Source organism: Petromyzon marinus, chromosome 20, assembly GCF_048934315.1.
Source record: "Petromyzon marinus isolate PM22_M1 ecotype Great Lakes invasive population chromosome 20, UKy_Petmar_22M1.pri1.0, whole genome shotgun sequence".
Lineage (NCBI taxonomy): Eukaryota > Metazoa > Chordata > Hyperoartia > Petromyzontiformes > Petromyzontidae > Petromyzon > Petromyzon marinus.
The window spans coordinates 775,291-799,544 of NC_133686.1; the positions used below are offsets into that span (position 1 = coordinate 775,291).

General features: G+C 63.9%; 1 protein-coding gene across 1 annotated transcript in view; it reads right to left on the minus strand.

Moving 5' to 3' along the window:
* ATP2C1 (ATPase secretory pathway Ca2+ transporting 1) overlaps positions 1-24,254 on the minus strand; it is a 47,272-nt gene that overhangs the window by 6,673 nt on the left and 16,345 nt on the right. The window contains 16 exon segments of the mRNA XM_032957788.2: positions 1,264-1,430; positions 3,293-3,343; positions 4,514-4,614; positions 4,822-4,992; positions 5,388-5,556; positions 6,844-6,948; positions 7,750-7,842; positions 8,553-8,648; positions 8,803-8,900; positions 9,369-9,432; positions 9,434-9,494; positions 9,921-9,987; positions 10,386-10,461; positions 10,710-10,778; positions 23,031-23,186; positions 23,770-23,878. Of these exon segments, the coding sequence (XP_032813679.1) occupies positions 1,264-1,430; positions 3,293-3,343; positions 4,514-4,614; positions 4,822-4,992; positions 5,388-5,556; positions 6,844-6,948; positions 7,750-7,842; positions 8,553-8,648; positions 8,803-8,900; positions 9,369-9,432; positions 9,434-9,494; positions 9,921-9,987; positions 10,386-10,461; positions 10,710-10,778; positions 23,031-23,186; positions 23,770-23,878 (1,653 nt within the window).

A 24,254-nucleotide genomic window follows, 5' to 3' on the forward strand; every position in this document is an offset into this window, starting at 1 on the left:
GTCGTTGCTGTTATTGTCGCTGTTATTGTCGCTGTTATTGTCGCCGTTATTGTCGCCGTTATTGTCGCTGTTATTGTCGCTGTTATTGTCGCCGTTATTGTCGCCGTTATTGTCGCCGTTATTGTCGCCGTTATTGTCGCCGTTATTGTCGCCGTTATTGTCGCCGTTATTGTCGCCGTTATTGTCGCCGTTATTGTCGCCGTTATTGTCGCCGTTATTGTCGCCGTTATTGTCGCCGTTATTGTCGCCGTTATTGTCGCCGTTATTGTCGCCGTTATTGTCGCCGTTATTGTCGCCGTTGTTGTCGTTGTTATTGTCGCTGTTATTGTCGTTGTTGTCGTTGTTATTGTCGCTGTTATTGTCGTTGTTATTGTCGCTGTTATTGTCGCTGTTATTGTCGTTGTTATTGTCGTTGTTGTCGTTGTTATTGTCGCTGTTATTGTCGTTGTTATTGTCGCTGTTATTGTCGTTGTTGTCGTTGTTATTGTCGCTGTTATTGTCGCTGGGCCGCGGTGTTTCTCTCTCCTCCTCTCTCCCGGCCGGTTCCCTGCACTGAACCCTGCACCCCCGGCTCCCCTAGGTCATCACTTCTGCGAAGCCCCTTGGGATGGTGGTTATATTTAGCTGCTGTATAACATTTAAATTGGTGTTGTTGTTGAGACAGACACGGACTGAACCGCGCACGCACCCGGACCGAAAGAGCAATGCGCAGAGACGGGGAGACGGCAAACGAGGATTCGGACCGCGACGGACAAGAGACAGGGGGACACAGTTTGAGGCAGACAAACAGAAAGACTACGGGACAAGGAGATGGATTGAGACATGGAGACAACAGAGAAAAAGACTTGAATGGGAAAACAAATTGAGACAAAGACACACACTGTCAATAACTCGGATACACAGGGAGACAGACACTCACACACGGAGACAGACAGCTGAGACAGAGACAGGAACTAGATTGTGATAGGAAAGCAGACTCAGACAGGGAGACAGACTGAGATGGGAGCACAGACTGGGAAAGTCACACACAGGCAATGGCTCAGATACAAAAAGACAGAGAAACTTGCACAAGGTGACTAAAAACAGGGAGACAGAGAGACAGGGAGACAGGGAACCTGACTGAGAGAGGTGTACAGACTTAGACAAGGAGAAAGATCAAGGCAGGAATACAGACGGAGACGGGGAGACAGATAAGAGACAGGGAGACAGCAGACAGGGAACCTGACTGAGAGAGGTGTACACACGGAGACGGCGAGCGCTCACATGATGGTGTAAAAGTCGTCGTCGACGAGGATCATGTCGGCCGCCTCCTTGCACACGTCCGTGCCGCTGCGTCCCATCGCCACGCCGATGTCCGCGGCCCTGAGCGCCACGGCGTCGTTCACCCCGTCGCCCGTCATCCCCACCACCTCCCCGTTCTTCTGCAGCGCCTGCGGGGCCCCGGCGCGGAGAGCCGCCCGCCCGTCGGTCGGCCGAACGTTCGCCGCCCGCGTCGTCACCGCGCGAAGGTAAAGGGGCGCGGCCCCGCGGTGGCTCGCCACCCCTTCCCCCTACACTCCCACGCTAGTCAGACTTCTCGGAAAAGATCGGAGTAGCCACACTTTGCCGCACCGCACGCGACCTGCCGATCGCCGTGCGCGGCGTGACCCGTTCGCACACTGCTGGGCGGACAGAGGCGGGTGGGCGGGGGGCAGATTTCATAAACCTGCCCCGCCGGGTCAACTTCCTCGCCGGGGGATCGAATCGGCGACCTTCTGGACGGCAGGCGCAGAGTTCCGACCGTTACACTGCGGCAGAGCCCCCACCCGCTGCGCCTGTTTCATAAAATGTTTTAATATTTTCCCCCGATGTCATCCCGTCTCGTACGCACTGTTTGTGTACTCCGCGACGTTTGCCGTGCGAGACCGTGGAGATGGAGCAGCGGGAGTGGCCCAGGCAACTCCTACAGTGCCGAGTATTTTTGCGGAGTGCTCATCGTCAGGGAAACAATCGCGATGCACGCACGCACCCAGGCGGGGGTCGCGTCCGTGGAGATTGCTCACGAGGCCCCGTGACGCGGAGATTCTGTGGGACATCGCCATCTGGGGGTCGCCGTCCGAGTCTCGTGCTCACCGACTCGTTTATATCATTATTCATCCGCTCCGTCTTGTTCGTAAAATGTTAGAATCGCACCCAATCGTAATGCGAGCATATCATTTGTATAAACGGTAAATGACAGATTAATACCCACAATCCAGTGCCCGCATCGCGAGCGTAAGAAGCAATTTCAGTCGGTGATTCATAAGTGATTTTTTTTAGTTCGGCCAAGGAATGACGTGTTCTAATTTGCGTCGTAAGACCCTCCCCCCCCCCCACCTTAACATTGGCCGCGGAAAATCTGCACGTCAAGTTCAGCCGATGATCGGTGCATCGTCAACACGTGGCACGCGTCGGAACCGCACCGCGCGCCCCTGTCTGTCCAACGGACGTCTGAAGCCGCGACAGCGACAGCACGCCGTTCACGCCGCGGCCGGGGGCTCCGGCACGGCAAGCGCCGGCGGCACGACGGCACGGCCAGCGCCGGCGGCGCGACGGCACGGCCAGCGCCGGCGGCGCGACGGCACGAGCATTCCAAACGCCGCCGGGAGCGGCCCTTCGGCGGTCGCGACGCCACGGGCCGTGAGCGGCGAGCTCGCGCGTCGCTCACGACTCCGCCGCCTCATTAACGGAGCTTCAAAAGCCTCTCGCCCGACAGGCCGACGCGCGCGGCACGGACGCGTCGTGCGCGGGGTCAGCGCCGTTTGTTTCTCGGGTCGCGCGTCCCTTTAATGAGGCACGGGGCAAGCGGCGAGGCATTCTCATCAGACGAAAGCTCCATCACCTGGCGCCGCCGGCCCCGAGATCTCTGTGCCGCTGCGCTCGCCCCGTGGGGGGAAAAAATGCGAAACGTTTTGGCAACAAAACGCCAAGCAGACAACATCCACAAACAACGATGTATAATTGGCCGGTGCAATTCGACGCTTAGGCTTCGTAATAAAACGAGGTTCACGTTAAAATACGTAGGGGCAGCGGGGTAACGAGCAGAGCGGAACACCGAGCTGCCGTGAGCCGTGTGGCACGTCCACCGACGTGCAACGAAACAACCAGCGGGGAAGGGAGACGAGGCTAACGGACAGCCGGCGGCCCGGGAGCTGCTGCCACCAGGAGCTGCGATTGCAACAAGGAAAGACTGGACACTGCGCAGTGAGCGATGGGCACTGAGCACAGGGGACTAGTGACTGGGCCCATGGCACAGGGTGCAGACTGAATGTACCTTTACGATCTTGAGCTTGTGCCTGGGGCTAGCTCGGTAGAACACGGACACCTGCAGCACAACAAAGGCGGACGCAATTCACAATCAAGGAAGAAAAATCACGCACGCGCATGGATTCTGTAACGCCTTCCGACACGCGTTTTTCCTCGGAAGTATTGAGTAGCGGTGTGGATGCCGACAGGCAGCCGTCAGGGCAATATGCATTTGCATATTCCAGTTAAGTCCTTTGTGTGCTGGTTTTTATCTGAAAGTTGCGGGTCACCCTATACTTAGCATGGCTGGTGTCCTTGTGTTTAAGCACTCAACTCCCGACCGCCATCGTCGTGAGATTAAGATTCGATATTTACCGACGAATTGATACGCGCCGACACCCCTAACGTCAGCGACGGCGGCACCGCAGCTCCGATTCCGATGCACGGCTAACATCAGTGGCGAGCCAAGTGCGACCCGCCCGGTCCCGGGCACCATGGCACGCTTGGGCAACCCCCAGAGCCGACGCGGCGCGGAGAGCTTTTCATCCACCAGTGGAGGGACGACAGGCTAAACGTGTTACGCAAGAGACACGCCGCGACACCTTTAACCGATAAACCCTCAACAGCTCCACGTGAGGAAGAGCACGCGGGGCCGAGTTCAGCGGTAGAGTGCGACAGAGAGGCCGTGGGAAACCCGGACACGCTGGACGTCGCCGCACATCTAGAGAGAGAGAGGGGGCGACGCATGGCTGGCGGGAGTGGCGCACGCAGTCAATTTTGGAGTGGCCAAATTGACTCCACCTAAGGACTGCCACTCAATTTGGGAATTAAAAACCGTTTGTGTAGATATTCTGTGTTGTGAAATTTTGTACATCTGTCGTGTCAGGGATTATCGTTTACAATACTCATTATTTAAACATTAAAATATATATTTGCCATAAAATATAACTGCTGGATGACGGCCTCCCCAAGCCGGCGCGATCCTGCGATGTAAGAATCCACGTAGCACCTGCAGACGAGCCGATTTCAGTGCTCCATCTCCACGCTAGACGTTACATCCTTCGGCTGCCACCCTATCATTATCCCAGCCAGCGCCATATCCTGCCTGAGCGCGCCCACACGTAACACGTTGCACGTGTTGATCATTTTATCGGTCGTCTAAATATTTGAGGGTGGCCTCTGGTAGCAACTGAGTGGGGGTGTCGGTCTGGCGGGGGGTGGGTGGGGGGGGACGCGTGCTCGTCCTCACCTTGCGGATGATCTGGGAGAGTTGCGTCGTCTCCATCAGGTCCATCTCCTCCCCGGAGATGGCGGCTCCGCCGCCATTGGAGGACAGCCCGAGGCGGTTGGCTGCCGCGAAAATCACGAAGCCACGGTCAGCGGGACGGCCACGAGGGGACCTCCGTCTCAACAACGGACCACGGCGCAACGGAACTCGCGCGCACGTTGACGGCACGGCCGCCAACTGCGACCCCGCCGAAGATGGGACGAGCGCGCGCCCGGACGCCGGCGCCGCCGTCCGCGCCGCACGTTCGCTTGTGCCCGTCACCCCCGTACCTATGGCGACGGCGGTCTCCATGGAGTCGCCGGTGACCATTTTGACGGAGACGCCCGAGGAGACGAGGATGGCGACGGACTTGCGCACGCCGGGCCGCGGGGGGTCGATGATGCCCACGAGGCCCAGGAAGGTCAGCTGGCCCAGCTCGGGCCCCGAGGCCATGGCCAGCACTGCAGGGACACACGACCCCACGGCCCGCTCGGTCCCAGCGTGGCCCGGCCGCTCACGCCGAAGGGCAACTCCGAGCCACCGACAGTTGCTCGCAGTCACTCACAGTTGCTTACACGCTCTCTCATTCACTAGCGGTCAGTGCCGGTTGTTCCTGGTGACCCCCAGGTATTCCCCATGACTCTCAAGCACTCCCAGTCACTGCCAATGACCACTTGGGATAGCGACGACTTGGGGTGGCCTTTATCCAGCATTGCTTATGCTGATGATGCTGATGAGAACTGCGAGCAGTCACACTCATCTTCGTCACGATGCCCGAGGCCGGTATTTACGCATGACATGTTTAGCGGAAGAATTTGGGGGAGCAGGGGTTGGGGGGGGGGGGAAGGGGGCTGACCGCGTAGGCCGCTGGCGCCCATGTAGGTCTCCTCCTGCTTGTAGAGCACCAGCTGCTGGGCGGACAGCGGCAGCGTGTGCCCCTGGCCACGGAAGGAGCAGCACATGTCGATGACGCGCTCGAATGCGCCCTTCACGAAGTAGACCTCCGCCTTGTCCTGCGCACCGCACTGCACACACAGCTCGCCCGATCGGCACGGCGCCCTGACACCGCACGAGCAGCTCGCCCGTCGGCACGGCGCGCCACTCCACCCGCCGGTAGAAGCTCCACCGCCACTTAACACGAAACTATTTTTATCTTACCAGGTAAGGCCCACTGAGCTAGATAGCTTTTTTTCAGAAGTGACCTGGCCACAAATGATAGCTCAACGAGAAGTGGCTTATCACGTGGAAATTTACAGCAGCCAAATACTCTGAACGCGTGATGCTAATGCTAAATGTGGAGGGAAAAACCGGAGGATCCGGAGAAAAATCGACGCGACCACAGGGAGAACATGCAAACTCCAAATATACAGCAGGCGTCAGGGTCGGGATTGAACCCACAACCTCCTGTATACGAGGTAAGGGAGTTAAGGTCACGTGACCACGGCGCCGTACTTAGCAAGTCGAGCCGAGCCCTAAACCCTCAGCTAACTTAACTCTAGCCTAACTTGGCTCTCATCTGAACCTACTTAATCCTCACATAAGGCTAACTTGACCCTCGCTCTTACCCTCGTCACCTCCTATCTCCAACCCTGTGGCCTAGCCTCGTACTCGCCTAACTTGTTACTCTACTCATTTATCCAGGGGAACCACACTGAGCCCTTCGGACTCTGTTTGAAGACCTTCCTGCCACATTGGGGTTTATGTGAAGATGTTGTGAGCCAATGAATGATGAGTTGTGTTTATTAAACACGTGAGAGAAAACCGGAGCACCCGGAGATAACCCATAATGCGCGAGGAGGCAACACTATCCCCGTGCAGATGGAAGCAGATGGCGATACGTCCACTTTGCTGTACGGCCTTCTACTGGCACGCCAGGGTACAGGCACCTCCTCGACACCTACCGGTAGAAAGGCGTTTCACACAACATCCGTGGCGGTGATTCACCAACCCTTGCTGCTGCTGCTGCCTCCACAGTGCTGGATCACAGGCAGCAGGCACGCGCAGCAGCAGCAGCCAGCACAGCCACCACCGCCACCCGGCTCACACCAACCTACCTTGAGGCTAACCCCATCCGAAACACAGTTTGTCCGTAATACAACGAAACTCTGTACACTGCCGAGTGTATGGATGTACGTTTAATTTCTTTAGCACCGTACGTAGCAAACCGTGCTAATTGGAGGTGCGGGGTGAAGGAATATGTGCGATCCTTGACCTACGCCTGTGCACGGTGCCTTTAATCCCAAGCAGGGATGGGCGACGGGGGGGGGGGGGGCGGGCAACGCGTGGCCGCGTGGGGGGGGGGGTGGCTTTACCTGCTTTGTCTTGTGCACGCACTTCACCGCCATCCACTTCTGCTCGGAGCTGAAGGGGATCTCCCTCCTCCTGATGTACTCTCCCCGTACGTCCGCCAGGCCCATCTTTACGGAGGCGTCGCGTTACAGGGCGAGAAGCACAATCACTATCGACACCATCACTAGGCAATGTGATGCGATGAACTGTGACGATCCGTGGTCACGAGTGGATTCAAGGATCGGTTATTTTTGGTCTCAGTTTTGCCGTCTCATCTGTAATGTGTCAAACGAAGCTGTCTCGTTTGCACAATCCCGTTTACTCCGCGAGCTCGGATGTAACAGCAGTGTGCTACATGTATATCATTTCCATGAATTGTAAATAACCGATGCTGAGCGCAAAAATCCATTTTAATCAATGAATCAATGCATCGTTGTGTGCCCAATCATCACCACCACGGCCTGCCAAGGCAAAACAGGCTGCACCCGAGTCAAGAGCCGCATTGCTCACAGGGCTATACCTAATAAATGAAACTAAAACAGGGAACGGAACGGCGTTTCTGGGAACAATCCGGCAGTTAATCACCCATCAATCGGCTTCTAAATGCGGCCAGGGGACCAGAGAACAATGGGCACACGCACGGCGACATCCCACACGGCGTCCCGCGCACTCAATCGAGGCCCCACCCCATGTTAGCCTATGGGTCTCTACATCAGTCTATGGGTCTCGGTGGGGTAGTAAGGTGGTTGGCGTCGGCCCCGGTGCCAGAAATTAATTGAGGGTCGTCCGTCCAATTTTCCCCTCCAATCTTTGTAACCCGGGGCCTGGACTCCTCGGGCTCCTGGGCCCGGGCGCAGTGGCACCACCCACGCACTCGAGAGCCACGTCGCGGACGTCACGCGGTCGTTGCCGTCCACCCGTGGCCTCACCTTCATGGCGAGCACGAGCAGGGCGCCCTCCGTGGGCTGCCCCATCAGGGCCTTGTCGCTGCGGATGATGGCGTCGTTGCAGATGCACCCGGCCTGCACGCGGTTCAGGCCACATGGCTATGAACGTCAGCCCACCGGTCGCACTTCGTTCGGGACGAGCGGGCAGCCCGTCCCCATGAACGGGACGGGGGCGTTGGCATAGGTCCTGGCGCGAGCAATTAATTACGGCCCCCGCCTTCTTCCTAGCCCAAAACCTGGGCCCCAGAGCAGTTGCACCTATTGCACACTCGATAGCTACACCACCGGGATGGGGGCGATGTGATGCTCGCGCTCACACCGTTACCTCAACCCAGGTGATTCACTCACGGACAACCGAGAACTAATTGCATACACGCGTAATAGATGCACGACAATGACCCCGTGTAGCCTTCACAGACTGCTTGGGCAAAAGCAACTACGAAGTCCAGCACGGTAAACTCGTAAGTGATGTGTCAAGCGCCACGCCCGACCGCATTTTTCTCTCCAGTGGTGAAGTTTACACACCGCTCCAAGTAATAATTTGAGGCCGAGTTGACCTAGAAGAGGCCCAAGACTGGTTCAGATAATCGCCACTGGTGTTGAACGTGAGCGGGAAACGAACTCGGGTCGCCGGGTTCGTAGCGCAGCGTGCTAACGGCTGCGCTACAAACTCCACGCTACATCATGTACACACACACAGAGACACACAGAGACAGACAGAGACAGACACAGACACACGTGGGACAGCACTGCGGGTGGCGAGGAGCCTCCCCCCCACCCCCCACCTCGACAACGCTGGCGATGGACGCGTGGGAGTAGCCGTGCACGATCTCCCCCTCCACCCGCACCTCCCCGTCCACGTTGTAGCCCACGCCGGTCACCTGGAGCAAGCGCACGCAGCAAACCACACGCAGCAAACCACGCGCTTACACAACTCCCACAACGAACGGTGGCCGCGCAGCGCCGCACAATTCGCACCAGGGTCAGCCTCGGGTCGGCATAAAGGTCCCCCTCGGGTGAGAGGTCACTGGTCACCTCTGCGTGCAACCCGTCCGCCGTACAGATGTGCGTCGCGGTCATCTCGTTCTTGGTCAGCGTCCCCGTCTTGTCCGAGCAAATCACCGTACAGCAGCCTGCGGTGGACACCGGGGGTGGGGGCGCACAGACACACGCACGGGGTCACATGAGGCCACATGGGACACAGGATCACAGGGGCAGACGAGGAGAAAGGAGCGGACTGGCTCAGCACTGTCGTTGGGGGCCACACTCCCACAGAAACGCAACGAGAGAAGGACAGCAGTGTTCCCGAGGGCCACGCCCACCTCGAAGACGACGGGGGCGTTGTTATGAACTCACGCTGCTCATTGTAATATCACCAATCCCGCTTCTAACCTGCCCCAACGGTGCACGCTCCCAAAGGTTCTTATTGCACTTCGAGTCGGCTTACTGGAGACACTTACCGAGAAAGGGAGCTCAATATTTGTGTCAATCGAAGCATTTAATTTTTAAACGCAGGGTCGCGTGTCGGGGTCGCGTGCCAGGGTCGCGTGCCGGGGTCGCGTGCCGGGGTCGCGTGCCGGGGTCGCGTGCCGGGGTCGTACCCAGAGTCTCCACGGTGGGCAGCTTCTTGACGATGGCTCTCTTCTTGGCCATACGCATGACCCCCGAGCGCCAGCGTCACCGTCACCACGATCGGGAGGCCCTCGGGGATGGCGGCCACCGCCAGGCTGCAGCGAGACAAACGGCGTCGCTCGGCTCAAAGCCGGCCACGCGCCGCAGCCGCCGCGACACGCTCTCACCCAGAAGCGTGCCATCGCAAACTCCACCGCCGTACCAATCCAATCCAACACCAGCACACCGCCACAGTGCTGCGCAATGTGCCACCACCGCGCTCTTCACCACAAGCCTCAGTGTCACAGTCGCCATACTGCATCGGCACACCCCCACAGCAACTTCTACCACCAACCCACACCTGTTCCCCTGCAAATCCACCAACTACCCACACCTCCAAGACATCACGACCACACATCACCACCACTAGACATCCAGCCACAAACACCGCCAGTAGGCCCCCCACCAGTACACCACCGCCTCTATACACCACACTATCATGCCACTGGCCACAATTGGGGCCATTGCGTGAGCGAGCGTACCTGACGCCGATGGTGAACATGTCCAGGATGTGCTTGCCTTGCAGCCACCCGATGAGCATGATCAAACCTGGACACAGGCACACAAAAGATAAAGATCTCCCTGTAGCCTAAACAGATTGCTGGGGAAAGTGCTGTTCGCGACCACCTCTTAAGGCCGGCACGTCACACGAGGGGGTGGGTGGCCAGCACAACGCCCGGCTGCCTTTGTATCCCCAGCGGCGATGTTTACAACACACCACCGCACCAGGAACTCATTCGAGACTGAGTCGACCTAGGGGAGGCCTAGGACTGGTTCAGATAGTCGCCACTGGTGTTGGCGGCCGTGAGCGGAAATCGAATCCGCACGTGCGAAGACAGTCACACACGCACAGCGCGTGCGCTGCACTGTGCGTGTGGCGAGAGTCACGGCATTGTGTTTGTCGAAGCTGGAGCACAACGCGGAGCTTGGTGTGAGCCACAACTCACCGATGATGCACAGGGAGTAGAAGGAGAGCTGCTTGCCCAGCCGGTCCATGCTCTTCTGCAGCGGGGTCTTCGGGGCCTTCAATGCAAGAAAGCAACACCACGTGACTTGTACGTATTTATTTGTCCTCAATTTGATCGCGATTGCGCTATCGGCGTCACGTCACGAATAATCCGTTCGCATCTCCGGCAGAGCGCCGCGACCTTCGTGTTCCAGAATGGCCCAGCAGAAACGGATATTGCAGCGCTACCTCCGAGATCCCTTCAAACGACCTCCGGTCTAAACGGGGAGCGCACGCGTCACGTGCGGTGCAAGCCGACCCTCACCTCCTCAGCTTGCATCATCTTGAAGACTTCTCCAAACTCCGAATTCTCGCCAGTCCCAATGACAATTCCCTGCCGAGACAAAGCGCACGCGGGGCGTCCTGGGTCACGCGGGGCGTCCTGGGTCACGCGGGGCGTCCTGGGTCACGCGGGGCGTCCTGGGTCACGCGGGGCGTCCTGGGTCACGCGGGCGTCCTGGGTCACGCGGGGCGTCCTGGGTCACGCGGGGCGTCCTGGGTCACGCGGGGCGTCCTGGGTCACGCGGGGCGTCCTGGGTCACGCGGGGCGTCCTGGGTCACGCGGGGCGTCCCTGGGTCACGCGGGGCGTCCTGGGTCACGCGGGGCGTCCTGGGTCACGCGGGGCGTCCTGGGTCACGCGGGGCGTCCTGGGTCACGCGGGGCGTCCTGGGTCACGCGGGGCGTCCTGGGTCACGCGGGGCGTCCTGGGTCACGCGGGGCGTCCTGGGTCCACGCGGGGCGTCCTGGGTCACGCGGGGCGTCCTGGGTCACGCGGGGCGTCCTGGGTCACGCGGGGCGTCCTGGGTCACGCGGGGCGTCCTGGGTCACGCGGGGCGTCCTGGGTCACGCGGGGCGTCCTGGGTCACGCGGGGCGTCCTGGGTCACGCGGGGCGTCCTGGGTCACGCGGGGCGTCCTGGGTCACGCGGGGCGTCCTGGGTCACGCGGGGCGTCCTGGGTCACGCGGGGCGTCCTGGGTCACGCGGGGCGTCCTGGGTCACGCGGGGCGTCCCTGGGTCACGCGGGGCGTCCTGGGTCACGCGGGGCGTCCTGGGTCACGCGGGGCGTCCCTGGGTCACGCGGGGCGTCCTGGGTCACGCGGGGCGTCCTGGGTCACGCGGGGCGTCCTGGGTCACGCGGGGCGTCCTGGGTCCGCGGGGCGTCCTGGGTCACGCGGGGCGTCCTGGGTCACGCGGGGCGTCCTGGGTCACGCGGGGCGTCCTGGGTCACGCGGGGCGTCCTGGGTCACGCGGGGCGTCCTGGGGTCACGCGGGGCGTCCTGGGTCACGCGGGGCGTCCTGGGTCACGCGGGGCGTCCTGGGTCACGCGGGGCGTCCTGGGTCACGCGGGGCGTCCTGGGTCACGCGGGGCGTCCTGGGTCACGCGGGGCGTCCTGGGTCACGCGGGGCGTCCTGGGTCACGCGGGGCGTCCTGGGTCACGCGGGGCGTCCTGGGTCACGCGGGGCGTCCTGGGTCACGCGGGGGCGTCCTGGGTCACGCGGGGCGTCCTGGGTCACGCGGGGCGTCCTGGGTCACGCGGGGCGTCCTGGGTCACGCGGGGCGTCCTGGGTCACGCGGGGCGTCCTGGGTCACGCGGGGCGTCCTGGGTCACGCGGGGCGTCCTGGGTCACGCGGGGCGTCCTGGGTCACGCGGGGCGTCCTGGGTCACGCGGGGCGTCCTGGGTCACGCGGGGCGTCCTGGGTCACGCGGGGCGTCCTGGGTCACGCGGGGCGTCCTGGGTCACGCGGGGCGTCCTGGGTCACGCGGGGCGTCCTGGGTCACGCGGGGCGTCCTGGGTCACGCGGGGCGTCCTGGGTCACGCGGGGCGTCCTGGGTCACGCGGGGCGTCCTGGGTCACGCGGGGCGTCCTGGGTCACGCGGGGCGTCCTGGGTCACGCGGGGCGTCCTGGGTCACGCGGGGCGTCCTGGGTCACGCGGGGCGTCCTGGGTCACGCGGGGCGTCCTGGGTCACGCGGGGCGTCCTGGGTCACGCGGGGCGTCCCTGGGTCACGCGGGGCGTCCTGGGTCACGCGGGGCGTCCTGGGTCACGCGGGGCGTCCTGGGTCACGCGGGGCGTCCTGGGTCACGCGGGGCGTCCTGGGTCACGCGGGGCGTCCTTGGGTCACGCGGGGCGTCCTGGGTCACGCGGGGCGTCCTGGGTCACGCGGGGCGTCCTGGGTCACGCGGGGCGTCCTGGGTCACGCGGGGCGTCCTGGGTCACGCGGGGCGTCCTGGGTCACGCGGGGCGTCCTGGGTCACGCGGGGCGTCCTGGGTCACGCGGGGCGTCCTGGGTCACGCGGGGCGTCCTGGGTCACGCGGGGCGTCCTGGGTCACGCGGGGCGTCCTGGGTCACGCGGGGCGTCCTGGGTCACGCGGGGCGTCCTGGGTCACGCGGGGCGTCCTGGGTCACGCGGGGCGTCCTGGGTCACGCGGGGCGTCCTGGGTCACGCGGGGCGTCCTGGGTCACGCGGGGCGTCCTGGGTCACGCGGGGCGTCCTGGGTCACGCGGGGCGTCCTGGGTCCACGCGGGGCGTCCTGGGTCACGCGGGGCGTCCTGGGTCCGCGGGGCGTCCTGGGTCACGCGGGGCGTCCTGGGTCACGCGGGGCGTCCTGGGTCACGCGGGGCGTCCTGGGTCACGCGGGGCGTCCTGGGTCACGCGGGGCGTCCTGGGTCACGCGGGGCGTCCTGGGTCACGCGGGGCGTCCTGGGTCACGCGGGGCGTCCTGGGTCACGCGGGGCGTCCTGGGTCACGCGGGGCGTCCTGGGTCACGCGGGGCGTCCTGGGTCACGCGGGGCGTCCTGGGTCACGCGGGGCGTCCTGGGTCACGCGGGGCGTCCTGGGTCACGCGGGGCGTCCTGGGTCACGCGGGGCGTCCTGGGTCACGCGGGGCGTCCTGGGTCACGCGGGGCGTCCTGGGTCACGCGGGGCGTCCTGGGTCACGCGGGGCGTCCTGGGTCACGCGGGGCGTCCTGGGTCACGCGGGGCGTCCTGGGTCACGCGGGGCGTCCTGGGTCACGCGGGGCGTCCTGGGTCACGCGGGGGCGTCCTGGGTCACGCGGGGCGTCCTGGGTCACGCGGGGCGTCCTGGGTCACGCGGGGCGTCCTGGGTCACGCGGGGCGTCCCTGGGTCACGCGGGGCGTCCTGGGTCACGCGGGGCGTCCTGGGTCACGCGGGGCGTCCTGGGTCACGCGGGGCGTCCTGGGTCACGCGGGGCGTCCTGGGTCACGCGGGGCGTCCTGGGTCACGCGGGGCGTCCTGGGTCACGCGGGGCGTCCTGGGTCACGCGGGGCGTCCTGGGTCACGCCGGGCGTCCTGGGGTCACGCCGGGCGTCCTGGGTCACGCCGGGCGTCCTGGGTCACGCCGGGCGTCCTGGGTCACGCCGGGCGTCCTGGGTCACGCCGGGCGTCCTGGGTCACGCCGGGCGTCCTGGGTCACGCCGGGCGTCCTGGGTCACGCCGGGCGTCCTGGGTCACGCCGGGCGTCCTGGGTCACGCCGGGCGTCCTGGGTCACGCCGGGCGTCCTGGGTCACGCCGGGCGTCCTGGGTCACGGCCGGGCGTCCTGGGTCACGCCGGGCGTCCTGGGTCACGCCGGGCGTCCTGGGTCACGCCGGGCGTCCTGGGTCACGCCGGGCGTCCTGGGTCACGCCGGGCGTCCTGGGTCACGCCGGGCGTCCTGGGTCACGCCGGGCGTCCTGGGTCACGCCGGGCGTCCTGGGTCACGCCGGGCGTCCTGGGTCACGCCGGGCGTCCTGGGTCACGCCGGGCGTCCTGGGTCACGCCGGGCGTCCTGGGTCACGCCGGGCGTCCTGGGTCACGCCGGGCGTCCTGGGTCACGCCGGGCGTCCTGGGTCACGCCGGGCGTCCTGGGTCACGCCGGGCGTCCTGGGTCACGCCGGGCGTCCTGGGTCACGCCGGGCGTCCTGGGTCACGCCGGGCGTCCTGGGTCACGCCGGGCGTCCTGGGTCACGCCGGGCGTCCTGGGTCACGCCGGGCGTCCTGGGTCACGCCGGGCGTCCTGGGTCACGCCGGGCGTCCTGGGTCACGCCGGGCGTCCTGGGTCACGCCGGGCGTCCTGGGTCACGCCGGGCGTCCTGGGTCACGCCGGGCGTCCTGGGTCACGCCGGGCGTCCTGGGTCACGCCGGGCGTCCTGGGTCACGCCGGGCGTCCTGGGTCACGCCGGGCGTCCTGGGTCACGCCGGGCGTCCTGGGTCACGCCGGGCGTCCTGGGTCACGCCGGGCGTCCTGGGTCACGCCGGGCGTCCTGGGTCACGCCGGGCGTCCTGGGTCACGCCGGGCGTCCTGGGTCACGCCGGGCGTCCTGGGTCACGCCGGGCGTCCTGGGTCACGCCGGGCGTCCTGGGTCACGCCGGGCGTCCTGGGTCACGCCGGGCGTCCTGGGTCACGCCGGGCGTCCTGGGTCACGCCGGGCGTCCTGGGTCACGCCGGGCGTCCTGGGTCACGCCGGGCGTCCTGGGTCACGCCGGGCGTCCTGGGTCACGCCGGGCGTCCTGGGTCACGCGGGGCGTCCTGGGTCACGCGGGGCGTCCTGGGTCACGCGGGGCGTCCTGGGTCACGCGGGGCGTCCTGGGTCACGCGGGGCGTCCTGGGTCACGCGGGGCGTCCTGGGTCACGCGGGGCGTCCTGGGTCACGCGGGGCGTCCTGGGTCACGCGGGGCGTCCTGGGTCACGCGGGGCGTCCTGGGTCACGCGGGGCGTCCTGGGTCACGCGGGGCGTCCTGGGTCACGCGGGGCGTCCTGGGTCACGCGGGGCGTCCTGGGTCACGCGGGGCGTCCTGGGTCACGCGGGGCGTCCTGGGTCACGCGGGGCGTCCTGGGTCACGCGGGGCGTCCTGGGTCACGCGGGGCGTCCTGGGTCACGCGGGGCGTCCTGGGTCACGCGGGGCGTCCTGGGTCACGCGGGGCGTCCTGGGTCACGCGGGGCGTCCTGGGTCACGCGGGGCGTCCTGGGTCACGCGGGGCGTCCTGGGTCACGCGGGGCGTCCTGGGTCACGCGGGGCGTCCTGGGTCACGCGGGCGTCCTGGGTCACGCGGGGCGTCCTGGGTCACGCGGGGCGTCCTGGGTCACGCGGGGCGTCCTGGGTCACGCGGGGCGTCCTGGGTCACGCGGGGCGTCCTGGGTCACGCGGGGCGTCCTGGGTCACGCGGGGCGTCCTGGGTCACGCGGGGCGTCCTGGGTCACGCGGGGCGTCCTGGGTCACGCGGGGCGTCCTGGGTCACGCGGGGCGTCCCTGGGTCACGCGGGGCGTCCTGGGTCACGCGGGGCGTCCTGGGTCACGCGGGGCGTCCTGGGTCACGCGGGGCGTCCTGGGTCACGCGGGGCGTCCTGGGTCACGCGGGGCGTCCTGGGTCACGCGGGCGTCCTGGGTCACGCGGGGCGTCCTGGGTTCACGCGGGGCGTCCTGGGTCACGCGGGGCGTCCTGGGTCACGCGGGGCGTCCTGGGTCACGCGGGGCGTCCTGGGTCACGCGGGGCGTCCTGGGTCACGCGGGGCGTCCTGGGTCACGCGGGGCGTCCTGGGTCACGCGGGGCGTCCTGGGTCACGCGGGGCGTCCTGGGTCACGCGGGGCGTCCTGGGGTCACGCGGGGCGTCCTGGGTCACGCGGGGCGTCCTGGGTCACGCGGGGCGTCCTGGGTCACGCGGGGCGTCCTGGGTCACGCGGGGCGTCCTGGGTCACGCGGGGCGTCCTGGGTCACGCGGGGCGTCCTGGGTCACGCGGGGCGTCCTGGGTCACGCGGGGCGTCCTGGGTCACGCGGGGCGTCCTGGGTCACGCGGGGCGTCCTGGGTCACGCGGGGCGTCCTGGGTCACGCGGGGCGTCCTGGGTCACGCGGGGCGTCCTGGGTCACGCGGGGCGTCCTGGGTCACGCGGGGCGTCCTGGGTCACGCGGGGCGTCCTGGGTCACGCGGGGCGTCCTGGGTCACGCGGGGCGTCCTGGGTCACGCGGGGCGTCCTGGGTCACGCGGGGCGTCCTGGGTCACGCGGGGCGTCCTGGGTCACGCGGGGCGTCCTGGGTCACGCGGGGCGTCCTGGGTCACGCGGGGCGTCCTGGGTCACGCGGGGCGTCCTGGGTCACGCGGGGCGTCCTGGGTCACGCGGGGCGTTCCTGGGTCACGCGGGGCGTCCTGGGTCACGCGGGGCGTCCTGGGTCACGCGGGGCGTCCTGGGTCACGCGGGGCGTCCTGGGTCACGCGGGGCGTCCTGGGTCACGCGGGGCGTCCTGGGTCACGCGGGGCGTCCTGGGTCACGCGGGGCGTCCTGGGTCACGCGGGGCGTCCTGGGTCACGCGGGGCGTCCTGGGTCACGCGGGGCGTCCTGGGTCACGCGGGGCGTCCTGGGTCACGCGGGGCGTCCTGGGTCACGCGGGGCGTCCTGGGTCACGCGGGGCGTCCTGGGTCACGCGGGGCGTCCTGGGTCACGCGGGGCGTCCTGGGTCACGCGGGGCGTCCTGGGTCACGCGGGGCGTCCTGGGTCACGCGGGGCGTCCTGGGTCACGCGGGGCGTCCTGGGTCACGCGGGGCGTCCTGGGTCACGCGGGGCGTCCTGGGTCACGCGGGGCGTCCTGGGTCACGCGGGGCGTCCTGGGTCACGCGGGGCGTCCTGGGTCACGCGGGGCGTCCTGGGTCACGCGGGGCGTCCTGGGTCACGCGGGGCGTCCTGGGTCACGCGGGGCGTCCTGGGTCACGCGGGGCGTCCTGGGTCACGCGGGGCGTCCTGGGTCACGCGGGGCGTCCTGGGTCACGCGGGGCGTCCTGGGTCACGCGGGGCGTCCTGGGTCACGCGGGGCGTCCTGGGTCACGCGGGGCGTCCTGGGTCACGCGGGGCGTCCTGGGTCACGCGGGGCGTCCTGGGTCACGCGGGGCGTCCTGGGTCACGCGGGGCGTCCTGGGTCACGCGGGGCGTCCTGGGTCACGCGGGGCGTCCTGGGTCACGCGGGGCGTCCTGGGTCACGCGGGGCGTCCTGGGTCACGCGGGGCGTCCTGGGTCACGCGGGGCGTCCTGGGTCACGCGGGGCGTCCTGGGTCACGCGGGGCGTCCTGGGTCACGCGGGGCGTCCTGGGGTCACGCGGGGCGTCCTGGGTCACGCGGGGCGTCCTGGGTCACGCGGGGCGTCCTGGGTCACGCGGGGCGTCCTGGGTCACGCGGGGCGGTCCTGGGTCACGCGGGGCGTCCTGGGTCACGCGGGGCGTCCTGGGTCACGCGGGGCGTCCTGGGTCACGCGGGGCGTCATGGGTCACGCGGGGCGTCCTGGGTCACGCGGGGCGTCATGGGTCACGCGGGGCGTCATGGGTCACGCGGGGCGTCATGGGTCACGCGGGGCGTCATGGGTCACGCGGGGCGTCATGGGTCACGCGGGGCGTCATGGGTCACGCGGGGCGTCATGGGTCACGCGGGGCGTCATGGGTCACGCGGGGCGTCATGGGTCACGCGGGGCGTCATGGGTCACGCGGGGCGTCATGGGTCACGCGGGGCGTCATGGGTCACGCGGGGCGTCACGGGGCGTCATGGGTCACGCGGGGCGTCATGGGTCACGCGGGGCGTCATGGGTCACGCGGGCGTCATGGGTCACGCGGGGCGTCATGGGTCACGCGGGGCGTCATGGGTGCGGCGTCATGGGTCACGCGGGGCGTCATGGGTCACCGGGGCGTCATGGGTCACGCGGGGCGTCATGGGTCACGCGGGGCGTCATGGGTCACGCGGGGCGTCATGGGTCACGCGGGGCGTCATGGGTCACGCGGGGCGTCATGGGTCACGCGGGGCGTCATGGGTCACGCGGGGCGTCATGGGTCACGCGGGGCGTCATGGGTCACGTGGGGGTGGAAGGCGCCGGGGCTCGCCGCGCGACCGCATCACGGCTCAAACAACACCACCACCACGACCACGACGTAGTGTCTACACAGATCCCGCCCACCCTCACACGGTCATCGGTCGCAGCGTGGCGAGCACAGCCTCTTGCCAATCCACCGGTCAGATGGAGACTTCACCACGCTGGTCAGTTCGGGTCTGTGAAGTCTGGTGTGAGGCGGTACACGAGATCGGTTCACGCATCGAAATGGATGCTAGCAGTGGCCGGGAACCGAACTCGGGTTACCGAGTTTGAAGCGCAATGGCACAAGATGAAAATATTCGGCGTCGCGACCCTGAAGCGCTCGAGCAGGCGTAGAACCGTGCGGTAGATTTGGAGCACTGCGGGGCGCTGCCATGGTCGGGAGAGGTGGGGGTCGAGGGACATCGCGGTTGGCATGGTCGGTCTGTTTCTCCCTGGGCCCTGGTGGCGAGAAGCGACCACTCCTAGGTCAGAGCAGAGGCCTCTGCCACCTCGAGGGACCGGGCCAAGGAAACGACTGTGTCCGAGAGCAAGGAGGGCGGCTGATGATGAGGTTATGGTGAGGACTGTTATTATAAGCATCATCCTCATCATCATAATTATTGTCATCATCATCGTCGTCGCCATTGTCCTGGGGGCACGTCTGACGCTTTGGCATTATCCTCATCACCTCTTGCGTTTGCACAACGTCTGGTGCTGCCTGTCGCAGACGCTACGTTCATCATCATCATGAGTCAGCTGCTCTCGGGCTGACATCTCTTCCTTGTCCTTTCCGACAGGTCCCGCAGGAGGCTGCTAGCAAGTCCCCTCTGCTCTCCGAGTAGCACGGCCAAACCATTGCAGCAGCTTTCCTGCTCCCTGCGGCCACCGCGAGTGTTCGTGCAGCTCTCCGATGCATTTGTGGGTTTGTGCCGCTGCCAGCACGTCGAGCGAAACGTCGGATATCGTGCCGAACAACGCGCGGCGCAACCCGTCACATCGGAGAGCTATGCGGCGCAACGTGAAAACCCACGCAAGTACTGTCCGTGTGCCCCAATCCTCAACCAGCACCGCACCAGCGGACCCATCTGTGTGTTGCCGTCAGGTTCAAGTCACCTGCGAATCGGTGAAGTGATGCGGAATTGAAGTGAACATTTAGGAGACCCCCAGGTGCCACTGTGCAGAGGCCACAATGCCAAACAAAAAACACGAAGCCAGCTCCCCACGGCTTCCTCTCCCAGCCCACCCCGACCCAGGCTCATTCAGCCTCAACAAACAACAGCTCTTGTGTATTTGGCTTCACAATGCACTTCTTGGCAAACATCCTTCAGAATACACACCAGTTTCCTCCCCCCCCAGTTTGATGTATTCCACAACAGCTGGTGACTTCTGACTGTTCTGCTGAACGACAAAGAGCACCCGCAGCGTTTGCTTTAATAATCACTTTTCACGGAATGCGTTGCTGGCTCCAGATGCCTCTGGCCGGGTCATGTGGACCCCTAACGACCTCTTGGAAGCCAAGTCCCCGACCGCGTCTCACAATGGAGAGAGTGACGGGCCCGCCGAAACATTCCGGTTTCAAATAGCTGCATAAACACCTGCCTCGGCTTGTTACAGGTGAGGAACGAGATACGGGCGCGCAAGTCCACTACTGGCAACAGCGAGGAGGAGCAGGAGGAGGAGCAGGGAGCCGCAATGCTTTGATGATGCTCCCGACGACACTATCCAGCAGGGTAGAGCGCTTGAGAAAACCGGGCTTTACCACTAATATTGTTATTGGTGAGGCCAGCCAAGGAAGTGTGCTGTGGTGATGAACGGAGTGTTCTGGACAAGCAGGCGCTGAGCAGACCGTTAAAGTCCACAAGTTGCGGAGAAAGTTTCTAGTCCCCACGACCCCCACGGAACCGATGATGACGTTGATGACGATGATTATTCTGATGATGAGACCTGTTCCGCTTCACTCCGGCCACCCCCCCTCCCAACAACTTTGTTAAATGTCACGATTCAGGGTCCTGATGTAATTTAACAATTGTTAAACTTAAATCTTGACTTAAAGCTTTCATGACTGCAGGAATTCATATTCTTTGGGTCTTTCGTAGATAGGTTCAAAGAAAGTAACAAAAATAACAAAAAACTACGACATTTCCATCGCAAGCGGTCGTCATCAGGAGGGGAAAAAAGGGATGATGACCGCGTGCGTTGCGATAGAAACGTCGTAGTTTTTTGTTATTTTTGTTATTTTCTTTGAACCTATCTACGTGACTTTACCGAAAGACCCAAAGAGTAATTGTTCAACTTGTCTAATTTTTACTTACTCATTCGCATTGATTCTTGGTTTTTCTCGCTCTGGTCTTTTACAAATCTGTCCACTGCATTGGCCTCAATGCAAGATTCGCATATCATAGACATTCGTCAATCCACTGCCGGACACGCGCTTCCAAATGCCACGTAGATCAATGGGGTCACTTGACCATACTTCACCACGCTGCCCAGTGGGGGCCGGTGGGGAAGGGGGGGCTCGGGACCGGTTCAGATATCACTCGCCACCGATCTTAGCCGCCGCGGCAGGGAATCGAACTCAGGCGGCCATCATCACAGCGCAGGGCGCCAAGCACTCCGCCGCCACTCCACGCACGTGTAATTTTAAAATAGTTAATAAGCACGGGTTCCATTCTTGTTTCGTTTGAATAGTGGAATCGAAGAGGCCGCCCCTGGCCTCCTGCTGTGCCTGCTGTGCCGCTGCTGCCGGGTGTTTGTAGTTGCGCCCTCGCGGTGCAATAATAACAACAGAGCGGCGCCTTCCTTTCCACGCCCGTACAGTTTGGGTTTGAACGGACGCCAAATGCACACAAGGGGCAACGGAAAACCAACCTCGGCAATAATAATACAGAAGTAATAATGACGCGATTCATAACGCGCGCCGTTTTTTTTTTATCGCGAACAGCGACCGCGACTTTCAAACCGCGCTCGACACGGAAGGCGGATGGATGGTTGCCCGCACGGGCGCCGCCACGGTAGGCACAAGTGAGCAAGCGCTGCGCCCGTGGGTCGCTCCGGCTGCGGCGCTTCATAGCGGCGCCCCAAGCACGGCACGCGGGCGCGCGGCGACGAGAGTCGGACGGAGAGGGCAGCGCCGCCGGCGTCCCGCTCCGCTTACGTTTTTTTTGTTACTTTTACGCAGTTGCCGAGCACAGCCTCTAAGGCCCAAAACTTCAAACGGCCAGAAACAAACAGCGCGATCCAAGTCGTAATGGATTAGGAGCGTAACGCGACGGTCCCTGAATTGGGCAAGGTCATTGTCATAAGATCTGTTGGGGGAAAGAGACGACGATGGGAAGAGATTCCAAAGTTGAGCAGTGCAAGGGAAGAAGCAGAAAGGGGAACATTGTGACCTGCGGTGTGGTGAGTGAGTGGGAGAATGACCGGATGAGAGAGTTGAGTGTGTGAGAGCGTGAATAGGTGGCAGAGGGTGTGGGAGAGTGTGCGAGTGTGTGGCTGAGTAAGCGTGTCGTTTTTGGCCTTGTGCTGTAAGAACGGTGCTAATACCAAATGAACTAATGATGATGTTGATGGTGGTAGTGGTGTGACTGCTGCATGCATGGGTGTTTGCTGCCGTGAATAGGAGGTAGGGCTCCAATCTCACAGATCTTCACACGGAGCAGCAAATAAGCGCCACGGTTACACCGCACAAACAGCTTGACAGAGTAATTAAAATTAATTTGCATGAAAAATTATCTTTGAATGTTTTTTTTTTTATCACACTGCCACGCTGACAACTTCAGTGCACAGGCGGATTATCAAAGCCGGCTTCTGATGTCTCCGCTAGGGCCGGCGAGCTCGTGGCACAGCGCTCCGCGGCCGCCCAAATGGCCGCTTTCATCTCCCTCCCCGCAGCCTCCAACCGCTGGGCTCTCTCTCCGCAGCCGCCACGGCAATTAGGGCGCTTCGGCATCACCCGGAGCCTCGCGTGTAGCCCCGGAGCGCCGGGGTAAGGCTGCAGGGGGATGAGGGCCCCACCCCCCCCCGCGCATTGGTGAAGGCTCAGCACCCCCTTCTGGCAGGCAAAAGCCCATGGCACCGTTACTCAACTCCCCCCACCTGAGTTTGCGTATACCCCTCCCTCTTTTAAACAAGGTCACTCTACAGGGCTGCTCACAAGTGGAAAAAAACAGATGGCATCGTGGCCTCGGCTGGCTTGCAGGGCCTGTGATATTTACTCTCGTGAGTAGACTTAAGGTGGGAATAAATGTTCCGTACGAGGACAGAAAAATAAACAACGCGTGCGGTGAGGTTTGGACGACGGCACTCCAGGGCCGAACGCTTCAACTCCACGAAGCGCGGCGGCGGCTTGCTCCTTTCTCCGCGGCCGGTCTTCCCGCACGCGACGCTCGTCTCGCTCGCGGGAGAAATTAAGAGCCGACTGATGCGCAGGCAACGCGATTGTAACGAGCGGGCGGGCGGAGCGAGGACGCTCGTTAGCGGGAACCCAACGCGCCCTTCCGGCTGAGTAGGTAGGGATCCGAGTTATTAAGGATGCGAATGAGTAAGATGTGAGCGCCCGAGTGCGGATGCGAGTTGGCGAGCGAGTGATTTAGTAGGGACGTGTGTGAGCACAGCGATTCATAGGGCGACGTAAGTGAGCGAGTCATTCAATGGAGATGCGAGTGAGTGAGCGAGTGGGGATGTGAGCAAGCGAGCGACCGAGCCGGCATGGGACGGGCGCCGGCCGGTCGGCGTGGATCGCCGCACGCACCTTGCCCTTGCCGCAGCGCACCAGCGTGCCCATGAAGGCGATGTTGGTGCGCGCCGCCATGTCGCCGTTGAGGCCCCGCGCCACGGTGGACGTCGTCTTTCTGCTGGGCTCCGTCTCGCCGGTGAAGCTCGACTCGTCGATGGACAGGTCGATCGACTGCACGGAGACAACGGGGAACATCCCAGCCCCCCATGGGACCGGCGTCAGGGTGACCGCCAGCGTAGGAGGCGCTCGCCGCAATGCCACGGCAGCTCAAGGCCCCCAGCATTACAAGTTGAGGTTTCAGGTTGATTTTGTGTAACCAGGTGAAATTTCAAGAGACCACAGGTGAGTGTCTCATGCGTAAGTGTGACCTGGGGGGGGCATCGGCCTGCCAGGAGGGGGGGGGGGCGATGATTGCTGCTGTGTGTACAGTACAATTGAGTAATTCGCAGTGTAATATCGGGCGATCTGTGACGTCCTCTGAAGCGGTTACGGTTAGTACACCCAGCGCATAAATTAACCAGGGCGGCCGCCGAATTTGAACCGTGACCCTCCGCAGCAAGCAGTGAACGCGCTACCGCTTGGCCACGTCACATCCCAACCAGTCTAGTGCGCAGCTTCAGTCTGAGATACCATTTGGACCACCTGGTAAGGATACTTGAACACTGCTTGAACTATGGGGCACAAACGACTATCGCAGCAGCAATACGACCCCCACGTGGCCACGTCACCGCGTCGTGACAGAAGCGAGGCCTACCTCATAGAGGCGAAGGTCAGCGGGGACACGGTCGCCCACGGAGAGCGTGACGGTGTCGCCCGGCACCAGCTCACGCGCCAGCAGCTTTTCCATGCGGCCTTCGCGGACACTGTGGTCACAAGACGCCAGTCACGAACGTTCAGCCCAGGCTGGGAGTCTGCCGCTATAGGATCTGGGGTGCAGCACCCAGTTGCTACCTCACCGCGGCACCGGATAGAGTTCAGAGTGAAGCGGCAGTCACGGTGACCGATGATCCGAGCGCTCACCGATTCACACCGCTTGCTCGCTCACTCACCGGTGAACAGTTCGCCCGCTCATCATCGCTGCTGTCATGGTTACTGTTTCCATGATCATCACTCATTGATTCCTCCACCAAAGTTGAGGACTCACCACCACAAGGTAGGATACAACAATACACCCACGCACCCACCCACCCACACATATTAAACATCCCCTGACGTCATTCGCAAGAGTAGACCATTTGT